The 14,945-nt window shown below is 31.9% G+C and overlaps 1 protein-coding gene across 2 annotated transcripts in view; it reads right to left on the bottom strand.

Annotated features, from left to right (window-relative positions):
* Window positions 1-14,945, bottom strand: part of LOC6033276 (solute carrier organic anion transporter family member 5A1) — a 131,532-nt gene that overhangs the window by 16,124 nt on the left and 100,463 nt on the right. For both annotated transcript variants that reach the window (XM_038251505.1, XM_038251506.1), the window contains one exon: window positions 5,747-6,086. In XM_038251505.1, the coding sequence (XP_038107433.1) occupies window positions 5,747-5,823 (77 nt within the window). In that variant the 5' untranslated portion in view covers window positions 5,824-6,086. The remainder of the gene's footprint in view (window positions 1-5,746; window positions 6,087-14,945) is intronic.

Below are 14,945 nucleotides of genomic sequence, written 5' to 3'. Positions count from 1 at the left end.
CCGTTTTAGTTTTGGTCGTTCTTATTTTTTAAGCGTTGTCAGGATTTATCTTTACAGGATTTAAATTAACTTTGAAAATTTTATTCTGATCGATTGATTCAAGCTTTGCGATTAGTAAAAAAGAAAACACCAGAAGAGTCAGGAATTCTCCTTTGCATTGCTAGAGATTAAAATTTGGTTAAAAAAATTTAACTTCGAATAAATATATTTTGCTATTATTGCAAAAACATTTATTGTATAGATTATTGATGCGTCGTTTTTTTCAAAATTTGGTTTGTTAGTTTTAGTTTAATCCATCCCGGGCAGACGATAATAACAAAATTCATGCCATTTCAAAAACAAATACTGTTAAAATAACAGAAAATGTTATCTTCTTGAAAAATCCATTTTTGCATAAGAGTTTAATAACAGTTTATGTTATCATAACAAAATTTGTTATTGGTCTGATATTGGTAGAAAGCCAAAACAACTTGGGAATAAAATTTTTTGTTATGGAAGAATACCGCCAACTGTTATTGGGATGATCGGATTAGTTGTTAAAATAACAAAAAATAATAACAAAGATTTGTTCGAAGAATAACTCAAAATGTTATTAGTCTGTTATTACAAAAAAAATCAAACCATCCACATTAACGACCCCCGGGACTTTTGTGGTCCCGGGCAGACGGTAATAACTAAATTCATGCCATTTCAATAACAAATACTGTTAAAATAACAAAAAATGTTATGGAATATTCTTGCAAAATCCATTTTTGCATAAGAGTTTAATAACATTTTATGTTATCATAACAAAATTTGTTATTGGTCTGATATTGGTAGAAAGCCAAAACAACTTGGGAATAACTTTTTTTGTTATGGAAGAATACCGCCAACTGTTATTGGGATGATCGGATGAGTTGTTAAAATAACAAAAAAGAATAACAAAGATTTGTTCGAAGAATAACTCAAATTGTTATTAGTCTGTTATTACAATAACAATCCAATAACAAAAAAAATCATAGCGGCGAATAACAAAATTTGTTATAAATGACATTAAATGTTATTGGCCTAGTATTTTCAAATATCAAAAAATGTTATTCCCACGTTATTTCCGTCTGCTCGGGATGTTAAACCTAATATGGCAAAAATTGAGATGTTTTGCTTTAACTTTTCGCTGATTGCATCTGTTTGACAAACATTGTAATAAATTCTGCTTTCGCAAATATTTTTTGAGGGAAATGCATCTGAAATGAGTAAGATAATTAGCTACACTTAGCTTTAAATAACCACAGTAATTAAATTAAATTAAACATCGTTCATCGTTCACGACATAATATGGACAGTTTTCTCCTCTACACTACACTCTATAGGTCACACAAAAACAACCAGAGGGAAGGCCATTAGGGCAGTTGAAGCAAATTTGATTTGCGGTTTTTGGCCCCAGCGAGATAGTAATTAACGGAGGAATCGTCTGTGCCTCATGCTGCTGCCATGATTGTAAATGCCATATTGGAGTCATGATTCCACAAGTGGTTCTCCACGCTGTACGAATGAAACCATGGTCTGAAGCTGTGAGCTGTGTGCATCGTTGCGGTTTGCCGTAGAATCTCATTTCCGGAACAATAATATTATCTCGCTTCTGGACTTTCTCTCTCACCCTGCGCTGCGGGGGGCATAAAGGTCATTTGGGAGTGGAATCTGCTACAGTTGCATAGCTGCATGATCCACTAATGGCGCTCGTTGACTTTTGGATAGGATCCCCCATCTGGAACTGTTTGAATCTCATTCGAATTGGTATAAATATAGTGAAATGAAAAAGGAGCCCAATGATCATAAATCGGAACAACCACCCTATTCGAGTGCTGAATTCAAACTAGAATTGGTCTCAAAACCAAAGTGCAGCTCGCAGCGCAGTGGGGTGGTTTGGGGTGGCGACCTTCGAATTTAATTGCGAGATTGTAGGACCATCAGAGGACGCCACCCGCAACGGACATCGTCAGCATTTGTGTAATTTATCGATCATCAGTGTCCAGTAATTTGGATTTGAATGCCAAACGGTATCGGTTTTTGGGTGCCGCGGCCGGCTAGTGAGGCGTGAAATTTTGAAACTCGATTGGATTTGGTTTTGCGTCTGGTCTTATTTTTGTTGGTTTTCACGTGTTTGCTCGAAATTGAGTGGTTACGTTTTAATTAGTGCGTTTTGGGGCCACATAATGGCGCGACAATGGAGCTAATTAGATTTTATGGTAATAGAAGTGCATTTGAGTGAGAATTATGCGTGTTAATTGTGGTTGCGTTTTTGGAAAAGGGGAAATCATGGCTTTGGAAGTAACGGCTTGAGCAAGAGTTATTTAAATTATAATTTGAATAAGACCTTGCCTTTTTCCAATCTGTAAGCCACTTAAATCCTTGTTGTTATTTTAAAAATTCCAAAATCTCAATGGATAAAAAAACACATTTAACTGAGAATGATTGTAAATTCACGCTACAAAAAGTTTTTTTTTTAAATATTCATAAATTTATTAATAAGGTAAATTATTATCTTTAACCTTGTATTATGTAGATCAAAAACTTTATATTCTTGATAATTTTTATAATATGATATGAAAAATCAACCTAAAAAAACCACCTTTCGGCTTTGAAAAAGTTGAAGGAAAAATAATAAAAAAAGATGCGGTGGCCTGATATGACGAAAATAAATTGTTAAAAAATAATACTAAAAAAATGTTATTCAAACACAAGCTTTGGTATCCTCGAAAGAGTTTTGGATAGTGAGGGTACTTTTGACTTGGTTGAAAATTTGGGTGGTTCACAATTAAGGTTTTTCAGAAAATATAACTTCTCAGGTTTTGTTTTATTTTTTTTTTCTTTTCTAGAAAGTTGTAGGGCATGCCAATCCAACAAACTTTTTTGAAAACACCAATTTTGTCTCGCAAACAAGAGAAAAGTGGTGTTCAAAGAATTTTCAAAACTCTGTTTTCGAAAAAAAAAAATTTTGGTCATATTGATGAATACACAGTAAAAAATTGTGTAAATTTGGAAAGTTAAATTTTGGAAGGTTGAATATCACCTCTCTTATGATGTAATTTCACCTCAAGTTAGACTGAAAAAGTGATATTACATCAGAAAAGTGGTAAAATTACACATTTTCAGAGGTAAAATTACACATTTTTTCTGACATAAAAGATGTACTCCTTCCCAGATAAAATATTACCATGACATTTTTCGCTGCATCTAAATCTGCGCTAAAAATTAACCTAAAAGGTCACAATAATAATTTTTGGTCATATTCTGCGTGCAGAAATAATATAAAACCATAGAACCTTTTTTAACACAATTTTGAAAATATTGAGAGGGACCGAAAGTTAAAAAATTATAGAGGCGAATTATTTGCTCCAAGATTTTTAAAACCATTTTTTAAGGGGTTTGACAAAATTTACACATGTTTCTCTTTTTAAAATTAAAAATTGGATCAATAGGTTTCTAAGAAATCATCGATAACAAATTGTGGATCGAATGAGTATCACTTAGAAAAACTCATTTTTCACTTCCGATTCCAAATTAAATTTTTCATCCAGAAATGATTATTCGAAGGTTTTTCGGTTAGATACTTTCCAAAATTCCAAAAAATCATAACTTGGCGAAAAATCAAACGTCCGTCATACCCTACAGCTCTAAAGTTGGTACGTTTTGTTCACTAAAACATAAAAAAATTGAAAAATCGATTGGGGTAAAGTTTGTTAAAATCGAATAACTGTGATAAAAATTAAATTTAAAAAATGGTTTATATTTAAGGTGTCCCATTTTTTTTTAGAATTTTAATTTTAACTATTTTATCCATTAAAAATTAAATGTTTGTATCAAGTTTGTTTTTTTTTTTTTGCAACATTTAACAATTCTAAATTATAAAAAGAAAAATTATCTATTTCAAGACCAATTCAAAAGTAGTAAGTTAGTATGTAGTAAAGTTTGATTTTTAAATTTTGAATTTTTATTTGAAGAATCAGAAAATTTCTCGAAGGTTAACATTGAAAATTGTACCGATTGTTTCCACGATATCGTCAGTCAAAAATTACAGGCTAATTAAGTGAGAAAATCATTTTCATCGATTCAAATTCTTTGTGAGGCTTTATCTCAGAAAAAAAATGAAATGTAAAAGTTCCAGGGAGAAAATTATAGGAAATTTTCGCAGCTTTTCAAATATTTTTTTTCAGATTTTCTTGTCTTTAAACAATTATTTTTTAAACTTCAAAAACCTGAAGAGTCGAAAATTAATACTTAAATGAAGCTATAACTTGAAAACAGTACATATTATCAAACAAAATGGAAAGTACTTTTCGATTGCAAATTAAAATAAAATGATTTTTAATAATTTGTTTGTCCAGTTTTTGGATGTTTCCCAAAAAACAATATTTTCAAAAAAATATATCTCTCAAATCAGCTATAACACCATCACGAACTATGGCTCAAAAGATGTATTTTTTCTGGAAATTTTTATTCTCCTAAGGCCGTTGCAAATATTTTTTGAAGTTTATGTCCCTCGACTCTGATTAAAGTCGAAGGGTGGCAGGGGGGGTGGGCAAAAAAATAGAAAAAGTTAAAAATTGAAATTACATTCCACGATGGCAACATTTGAATGAAAAAAGTGTTTTAAAATGCAACATACGCCTGTCCAGTTCTTTTACAAGCATTGATTTCCAAAATTCCAAAATATTTTTAAAGGAGTCCAAACATGTTTAATATGATTATCAATGCAGAAAAATGCATTTTAGATTGTTTTCAGTTGATTAGACTTCTAATTCCATTGAAATTTTGATATTTAAAAAAAATTGTTTTGCCCTCTGATTTTTCGGACAAATTTTGAAGGGGGGGCGACATAAACTTTGAAAAATATTTGCAACGGTCTAAACATAAAAAAAAATTTAAAGTATTGAAAATAAGAAATTAGCGATAAAAACTTAAATAAAATAATCGGAATTCTTTCCATGTACCTATTTTTTCTAAAAAAATCTAATCATAACCTACAACTTTGCGGAAGAAAACGAATCGATCGGAAAATCTTCTTTTAAGATATTTACAGAATTTAAAACATTGACATACCCATTTTGTATTACCAGCCCTCAAAATTGTATGGAGACTGGTTTAGAAAAACGCATGATGCAAAATTGCTTTTTATGACGTAGCGGAATGCACGGACAAAGTTTCATCCAAATAAAAAAAAATAAATAAAAATTCGCGAAAAAACTTGTGAAGTCGTGGAGAACTACTTTAATTGTCCCGAAGACACGCAATCGATCAGAAAATCTTTTCTCAAGATACAGATTTTTGAATATTTGCAAAGCACTTTTCTATGAGAAGCACCCAGTTTGTATGGAGACTTCTACGAAGAAACTTATTATGCAAAATGGCTAATTTTGCTCTAAGGAATCGATGGACAAAGTTTCAGCAAAAATACAACGAATTTGCAACTTGCTGGAACGTAGAGAATTGCTCCATTGCTTCCAAAATTTTAAATTTTTGAAGAAGTGTAATTTTAAATATTTTACGGGACTATTTGTATTAAACTGAAGAAAAATAAAAACTTTGCAAAACTTTTCCACTGAAGCTTTCAAAATTTGAGATGAATTTGATTTTTTTAAGATTAAAGATTGAGAAATATATCATATCAGAATAAAATAATCTAATTGCAAAAAAGTTGTAACAGTATTGTTTTGAATATTTCACAATTTTTATTTCAACGGAAATTTAAATTCCCTCAAAACCTCACCTGTGTCCTGCTTTGCGGTGCGCGTGGCTGTTGGCTGTTCCGCCGTCGTTTGCCGAGCTGGACGTGGTCATCTTCATTTGGTTTCAAAGTCACGTTTCGGGTCGCGCTTTTCTGCCTTTATTTTGGCTGCTGGTATTTCTCTCTCGTGTTTGTTTGGTTCGTTACGGTTCAGAGGAGCTTTCCACAGTAGTGGCTGCTATTTGGCAGACCCAACAGCTGGTGCTGTGTGAATCTGTTTGTTGGAGTTGTTTTTCAGATGTCGCTGCACCAACTCCAGCATCGTCTCGGATTCTGAGAGTTTCAGGCAGGTATCGGCGTCGCCGTCTCGGGAGTTGACAATCTGTGGGAAAGAGAAGGCGAAAAAGTGTGGTTAAATTTAAATTTGCATATAATTGTGGAAAAATGGGTTAAAACGAGAATGATAGTGTGGCACACGTGGGAACGCTGAGAATAGATCCACGTGGAACTCTGTTAGACATCATCAACTTGAGGTGTTATCAAATTGTGCTTTGGAGCAAGCTCAAATGGAATTAATTTTAAATTAAGAAGAAATGATCTTTCCCACATCATAATTTAACAGCCTTTCGGTGACTGCCATGATTTTCATCTCAAACATTATAAAAACGCTCAATTTGGCCGGGGGGCAAACTTTTCCGCACACGCACAAAAGAAAATGCTCGTCACTGATTGATAACATTTTGGCATGGCGTGTGAACCGGCACGTGCGTCTTTTTATGGCATTATGGGGCGAGATTTTCCGACCATTTTTTGTCGTTCACTATGAGTTCAACAGAAAGGAGGTAGGACTTTTTGCTTCTTGAAAATTTGCTTTTTCCAGAAGGCTTTTCAAGTTGGACCTTTCTACGATGTTTTGGTTATGAAGAAAATTTTAAATGGTCTAGACTTGAAGATTATTGATAATGTAATGCTATGACTAATAAATAAATAAATCGTGTTTTTTTAGATATTCAATAATATTTTAACTGAATTTTGACTGAGCCAAGCCAATTTTTATTTTAAAAAGATTTGTCTTCAAACATTACACAATCATGGCAGTGTTGCCAAACGTCAGCTTAATCATATTGTCGCAATCAAAACGAAAGCGTTACATCACGTAGGGTAATTAGCTAGCGCAAGCTTCGCTGAATCCATTCCATAATTTGCCCACTTTCGCAGAAAGTTTGTAATTTAATGAAGCCCGGTGACAAAGCAAACTCCCCAAATTGACACTATCTATACAACACCAACTCGAAACAAGTAGCTCAGATTTCAGTGGCAGAGCTTTCGTTTCCATCCCGAAAAATGAAAACCCTAAAAAAAAAGAAAAACAAAAGGCAGCGAAAAGTGTAAATAACAATCACGCTCCGATGGAATGGCAACAATGTGGAAGGGATGGAAATTTAATTAAAATTTTCCCACGACCCCACCGTCTCCCCCATCGTGTTCATCTCTTCTATTGTGTCGTCGGACGCTGTGAGAGTGAAAACACAATTTTCCTTTTCGAACAACGACAACACGAGCGAAAGAACGAAAGCTTTGTGCAAAAGCTCACCGTCCCTTTTCTTCTGGTTCTCCTTCCGACACCGAGAGAAAGCAGATGCTTTTTCCAGGCTGCTAATTGTCTTCATTATTGTTTTTGGAAGCAATTTGGGATTTTGGCGCTTTGTGTGTGTGTGAACCCCGTTCGTTGTGCTGAATTTTTGGGAGGTTTCAGTGGCAATAATAATTATCACTACCTGTTCTTGGCTGGCACTAAAACAGGTTGAGTTGAACTGTGCGCTTGAGGGAAGTGAGATGAGGTGTGATTAGATGTTTAACGAAGCAATTTGTGTGCTTTAGAACGATGATTTGCTAGAGTGAAATGATTGAAAGAAGTTTTGCTGCCTTTGTTAGGCATCCAGAACTATTGCGAAAGGGAAAGTAACTAAACTTGATGTATAACCATGAGAAATCAAAGTAACTTTATCAAAACCGTATTGAAACTTAACCCTATACTGTCCAAATTTTATTTTCAATTTTTTGGGGAGGTCTATTTGAGCAACTTTTATTCTACGAAATACTTTACTCTTGTTTATGTTTTTCTTGTTTTATTTTTCGTGTTTTCATTTGCATTTGTTTGTTTTTGGTAGTATTTGGCCTATTCTTTCACCTCCTATCATTACATTTTGCTTTCTGATATTTAATATTTTTATGTCACTTTTTTAATTGTTGCTTGTTTTCAACTTGTAAATTATAAAAAAAATGCGTAGAGGCATAGTCTGGGGCACTACAAAAGTTATTGCATACTTCTTTTTACTTAAAAAATAGGAAATGTTAGTAGAAAAACACATCCAAAGTTGACCCCTAAAAAAACTACATTGGCAAAGTTACATAAACAAGTCAAACTTCCTACTCTAACATTTTCTAAACATTTTAAAGTTCTTCTTTCAAATGCTTTTTTAAGATCAAAAATTTGTTGAAAAATGTATTTTGGCGATTTTTTAGATCGAAACCTGTTTAGAGACGGGGTTGGGTTTTAGAGAGTTAACATATAAATCAAGAAAAGCATTTTTCGACAAATTCATAATTTTTAAAAAAGCATTCGCTAAAAAATCTCTTAGATTTAAGGATTTTATTTGCATGGCAATTTAGCTTATTTGATGTAAAATTTCACAACAAGAGAAAAAAAAATATTAAAATTAAAAAAAATGGGCAGTAGAGGGTTGTTAAGCACCGTTGTAGCGATAAATAAAAGTGAAACTTTTTTAATAAAAAGCTCCCAAACAGTGACCACGTGATTTGCGGATGTCCCCTTGCGGTGTATCTTCAACTGATTAAATGTTGACTTTATGAAATGAAATGTATAGAGAATGTTCTACACATTGAGAGAAAATTGTTTAAGGGCTATATTTTTGAACCTTTATCCAGTAACTTCAAAACTCAAAAACTAAAATTTCAAAATAAAAAAAAAGTTTGCTGATTCAATTTAAAGTTACACTCCAGAATTAATTCTAATGACTCAATAATATTTTTTATCAATCATTCATTAAAACACAGAAGAAAAATTAAATCATTTATTATAAAAAAAAATAAAATAAAAAATGTTAAAAATAAAAGAATTAATGATTGTTTTGAAAGATCCTAAAAGCTATTGTGTTTTATATGTTAATAAGACCTTTTCAAAAAAAGCACCAGAAAAAAAATTCAACAGTAGTAAAGGTCAAGTTCAAACCTATCAAGTTAATGATTCTTAGCTTGTAGCTCAAAAGTTATTGCATACTTCTTTTTACTTCTTCTTTTTTTATTTGTTTAAACAATCGACATTAAATAAAACGCTCTTTTCAAATGTTAGTCTTGATTCAAAAATTTAGAAAATATTTTACGAATGTTTCATGTTTTAACATTGAAAATCGGACCCTTAGTTGCTGAGATATCGACATTAGAAAATGGTGTCTTTTTTGCGTAACACTTAGGAAACATTATTTTTCCTGTTTCTTTTTGTTTAAACCGCTGTATCTCAGTATCAAAAAATCAGTAAAGTATTTTTCGATTGCAAATTCAATTTTACATTTAAAAAATAGGTTAAATTTTGTTTTGTATTTTTGTTCTCTGAAACACATAAAAAATCTCGAAAATAAAAAAATACTTATTTTGAGAAATTAAGTTTAAAAAAAAGGTAATAAAAAAATCGTTATATTTTTTTCCGTGTACCTATTTTTTCTCATTAATCCTCAACAATACCTACAACCTATGCTTATGCTTATGCTTAATCCTCAACAATACCTACAACTTTGCTCAAGACACCAAATTGATCAGAAAATATACTCAAAAGTTACAGCTGTTTGAATATTTACGTACCATTTTTGTATGGACAGCTGCCAAAATTGTATGGAGACTTGTATGGGTGAACGAATGACACAAAATAGCTTCATTGGTCATAAGAAAGGCCCACACAAAGTTTGAGCCAAATAAAAAAATACAGAAAATAAAAATGGGCGAAATCGGCCGATTTCGTAGAGAAATGCTCATTTTGAAAAATTCAAAATCAAGTTTAACATTGCAAAAGGGCGTAATATGGAATTTTAAGTCCATCGAAAGTGATTTAAAAATTTTCAAAATATTTCAATTTCGGGGAAATAAAAAAAAATATCTTCTGCATGTAAGGTACTAGAAGACCAATCTTCAATGTTTCCTAGACAGAGATTCTTAGAGTAAATTTAAAATTTAATTGAAATAAATGTTCAATTGATTTATTGAGTAATATTTGCAAAATTAGTTATTTAAAAAAATACACTGCTTACTTTTCAAACCAAGTAATAATGTTTCGAAAAATATCTAAAATAAAATCTTCAAAAAGCCCAAAATCACATCGAAAAATTTCAAAAATCTAAAAATATTTGTTTTTAAATTCATCTTTCAAATACACAAAGTAAATAAAACAACGTGTAAATTTTATTTATAGTGTAATATTTTTTTTCACGTACACACTCGCTTATCGGAATAATAACTACGGAGTTAATGATGATCGAATTATTCACCTAGCGCTCATATGTGTTCCAGGACCAAGTTGCCTGCGGGTATGGGGATCATACATACATACATACAATTTCTCTTTGGATAATCAAAACGAAAAATTGGATTTAATTGTCTTTTTTTGTGTCGAGATAAGTGATTAAGCTCAAACTACCCTTGAGTGATTTAAAATTTTAATCCAAGATGTCAGCAAAAATGGCAGCGATGAACTATCAAGAAAATGCATTTGGTTATTTTATTTGGCAATCAAATTCAAATTTAATTAAAATGGGGTCACAAACTTGAATATGTAAGAAAAACACAAAAAAAAATATTTTTGATGATTCGATTATTCGAAGTGTCATGCAATAACTTTGAATAATCGAACTTTAGATAGTCGAAACATCGGATTATCGTGTCTGGACTTGAGTCCTAACCTATACTTACAATTTACAACTTAGGTGAAAACATCAAATCGATCAGATTTTTCCTTCCCAAATTCCTTTCCAAAATACAGATTTTCTAAAAATTACATACCATTTTTGTATGGATAGCTGCTTAAATTGTATAGAGACTTGTATGGGAAATCCAATGATGCAAAATGGTTTCTTTGGTCATATGGAAAATATTGGTCAAATAAAAAAATACAGTTAAAATCCATTCCGGGTTTTCGTGGCGAATCGCTAATTTTTGTTTGAAATAAAATTGACCTAGGTCGCCGACTAATAACTGAAATGAAAAAAACTCGTTATGTTTACAACCAAATTTTCCACCGAGGAAAAAAAAAGCTAAAAATACCCTATCTCAATCTCGTAAATCCCCCAACCTCGGGTCCTTCACAATCCATTAATTCCGATTTAACCCAGAAAAAGAAGTACGCAAATCCGGTGACCATCCTGCTGCTTGCTGCCAGATCCAACTCTATTTGGCAAGCTTTCAACAACCGCATCGCCGAGTTACGACCTTGGCCAAGTCCAGGGCTCCAGGTACAAAATCTCGTAAATGTTCTCTCTAACATAATTCTGGTGGTGCTGCAAGAACATTGCGACACTGCAACTTTACCTTTTATCTCCCCTCAGTGGTCATGTTTTGCAACGCAATTTGGCAACACTGCTGCACCGCTTGTTAATGTTACACAAAAGTCCGCTCTCAGGGCAAATAAACTGCGAAACGAATTATCTTGGTTTGGTGTCGTTTGTTTCACTTTTTTTTACTCTCAGGGCATAGCTAACCTTTAGCTGAAAATTTAGGTGAGATGCCAACAAAGGCCATTTTTCAGAGAGTTTTTCTTTGGCCCAATTTTCTGTCATAACTTTTTCCCCCCTCGAAATGGGTCAGTGACAATTTCAACAGTGAAGGTTGATTGGATTTTTTTGCTGATGCTTGAAGAAAGTCCCGTCTCCAAACTGTCTGGCAAGCATTTTTCTTCAAGTGAATTCAGTGAAATATAGGTTGACAAAAGTGTCACCTCGAACGAATTTTCGCAAAAGGGCACACACGTTGGCAATACTCGTGTGGCATGATTGATGGAAATGGGCATCACGTTGACGAAAGTTTGGTATTTATGGGAAAACCGGAAACGTAAATCAAAATTTGCTTCGAATTTAATGATGGCATCGATCGTTACCGAATGTGAAGCAATAGCTGACCGAATCAACCAACCTGAAAACTCTGGGTGAAGTGAGTATAATTTCTCCTCCAGCCAGTCGAATGCAGTGCATCGCCAAAACGTGATGTAATTAATTAAATCGAAGGAAAATAAACAAAATTGGATTAAATTGAATCAACAAAGTACAGTGAAACTCAAATTTCTACATTTTTTTACAGGAATAGGTTGAGATTGTTTTAAATTGAATAAATTTGTAAAATTATAAGATATAAATCAGTTCCAAACATTTTCAGAGTGATACCAGCATGCACCCCAAAAACAAATTGGTCATCAATAAAAACAAGAAAAAAAGCAAGATCAAACCAGAGCAATATTTACCAATGTTCAGTAGCCCGTGCGAGAAGTGGGCGTGATTTACCCAGCTAATTGAGACAAATACAAACAGCAATGATGAACTTTAACAGACTGGGAATTGGAAATATTTTTGATTTTAGGATTTCTGGCGGCGGTAAAATGGCAATTAGTGATTGAGGTTATTAAAACTGTGCTTTCTGTTAATTTATTAAAATTGCTTGAATGTTCCGTTTTGGGTATTCGAGATTTGTTTATTTAATAATGAAAAAAAAAGAATTAATCAATAACAAATTGAATTAACTATCCAAAACAACTGTCAATTCAATTTGGGGCCCGATTTGCATATAGCAAGTATTTTTTTCATTAAAAATAGATTTAAATAACAAAAAAAAGAGTTTCCTGTAGCAGTTTCTATCATTCCTAAAAATTTTTTTTTTGAAAAATATGTAACATGAAGTCTTACAATTGTTTTGACATTGACTATCGAACTAAAAAAAATAACTTTTGAAAAAAATATAATTTCAAAAAAAAATCATATGCCGTTTTAAATAATAAAGTTATTTTTTTTCAAACAATTTGAATCTTTAAATCAGAAATAAAATATTAATTTTAAAATAATAAGATAGATATATAAGACAGGTATTTTTATATAGACATTAGGGTGGTTTTATCCAAGTCAAGGTGGCTCCAAAAATCAAATTTTCAAAACAAGGGAGAAAGTTGGCCAAAACTGTAAAAATAAAGCGATAACTTCTAGGCAGAAATTTTGAAAAATGTTACGGGGAATCCTTTGAAAAAAAAATCAGACATGGGCTCAATGAGTCTTTGGTATACAGACACCTTTCAAATGGTATTCAAAAGTTAAAAACGACCTTTTCATAAGTAAAACTAAGTTATAGATTCTCAAACTATGTTTTCTTCAAAATCCTACTAATAAACTTCCATTTGCAGTCCAAGCAAAATAAAATCAGATAACTTGATTTCAAACAAAAAAATGCTTTTATTTCGAAAATTTTAGTTTTTGGAACCACCTTTACTGTGCTAGGACACTTATTATGTCCAGTTAAAAAGTACGTTTCCAATAATTTTGACAATTTTAAATTTAGTTTTACCTTCATATGGAAAAGCTGTAAAGTAACAAAATAAGAAATAAGACAAACGAAAATTTTATTATGTGTGTAAACTTTTATTCAAATACTCGGTGGCCGTCAGCAAAATGATAGAAAATATTATTCTGTATACAAAATAGATTTGTTACTATAGTATTCTGCGATAAATGAGTAATTTTCTAGTATTTTGCTTTTTTGTGAAACTTTTTACATGCGAAGAAATTTTCTGATCAATTTGGTATTTTCAGCAAAGTTGTAAATTATGATTAGATTTAAAAAAAATCCTCGATCTTTTAAATTATCGTCTAAAAGTTAGATTACCACAAAAAATCTATTTAATTTGTGAAATATTTTGATGTTTTGCAAAAAAAGCAGAGAAAACGTTCACATATTTTTTATTTTATTTTGATGATCGAGCTTCTGGATACCAACTATTAGAGTTTAAATTTTGTGAAAATGAGTTTTTTTTTTGAGTTGTTTTAGTGTCATCTAATTAGCCCTACTGGATCTATTTTCAACGTTAAGAACATGAAACTTTTGGAAAATTTCCTGCTCTTTTAAATAAAAATAAATTCTAAATGAAAAAATCCGCCCAACATTTTAAAATGTTGAAAATAAGTGTTTTTATCCTTTTATAATATTTACTCTTGATTTAAAAATTTCGAAATAAGTTTTAACTTTTTTTTTGTGAAACTTTTTACATGCGATGAAATTTTCTGATCGATTTGGTATCTTCAACAAAGTTGTAAATTATGATTAGATCTTTCAAAAGAAATTCTCGGTCTTTTAAACTATCATCTTAAAGTTTAATTCCCACAAAAAATATATATTTAATTTATGAAATATTTTGATGTTTTACAAAAAAAAATAAAGGCAGAGAAAATGTTCCTCATAATTATATTTTTTTTTTAATTTTGATGATCGAGCAGCTGGATACCAACTTTTGGAGTTTAAATTTTGTGAAAATGATTTTTTTTAGTTTCATCTTATTTTAAGCCCTACTGGTTCTATTTTCAATGTTAAGAACATGAAACTTATGGAAAATTTCCTGCTCTTTTAAATAAAAATAAATTCGAAATGAAAAAATCAGCCCAGCATTTTAAAATGTTGAAAATTAGTGTATTTAAAACGAAGTTGACGTTATAGCTGTCGGCCACCATTGCTAGTACCAACCACTAGTGTCTTCCTTTTTATCTACAAGGACTTCGCCGCCCTGGGCTCCTAAGTGTATGAAAGTATGGCACGGAGCGACGGCGCCGAATACCCATATTTACACAAAGAATTTTGGAGCGCCCGCCGCGGGATTCGAACCAGCGACCTCTGGATTGTGAGTCCAGTGCGCGGTCCGATTGATCCACACGGGCGGGTGTATTTATACTTTTATAATATTTACTCTTGATTTTAAAAATTCGAAATAAGTTTTAACTGAAATAAGCAGATAATTTCACAATAGTAGTTTATGCAACAAGTTGCAAAAAGAGGATTTTTTCAGCACGAGTCGTACATTTATCCAACGAGGTTCACCGAGTTGGATAAATACGAAGAGTGCTGAAAAAATCTAGTTTTGCAACGAGTTCCATACAACATTTTTTGCAATTCCGAAAAACACCCATTGAGTGAAATTTTAAGTCAAATT

The sequence above is a fragment of the Culex quinquefasciatus genome, chromosome 2 (genome assembly GCF_015732765.1).
Source record: "Culex quinquefasciatus strain JHB chromosome 2, VPISU_Cqui_1.0_pri_paternal, whole genome shotgun sequence".
NCBI classification, from domain to species: Eukaryota; Metazoa; Arthropoda; class Insecta; order Diptera; family Culicidae; genus Culex; species Culex quinquefasciatus.
The sequence above is the reverse complement of the archived record's forward strand: the minus strand, read 5'-3'. Positions and strand labels throughout refer to the sequence as shown.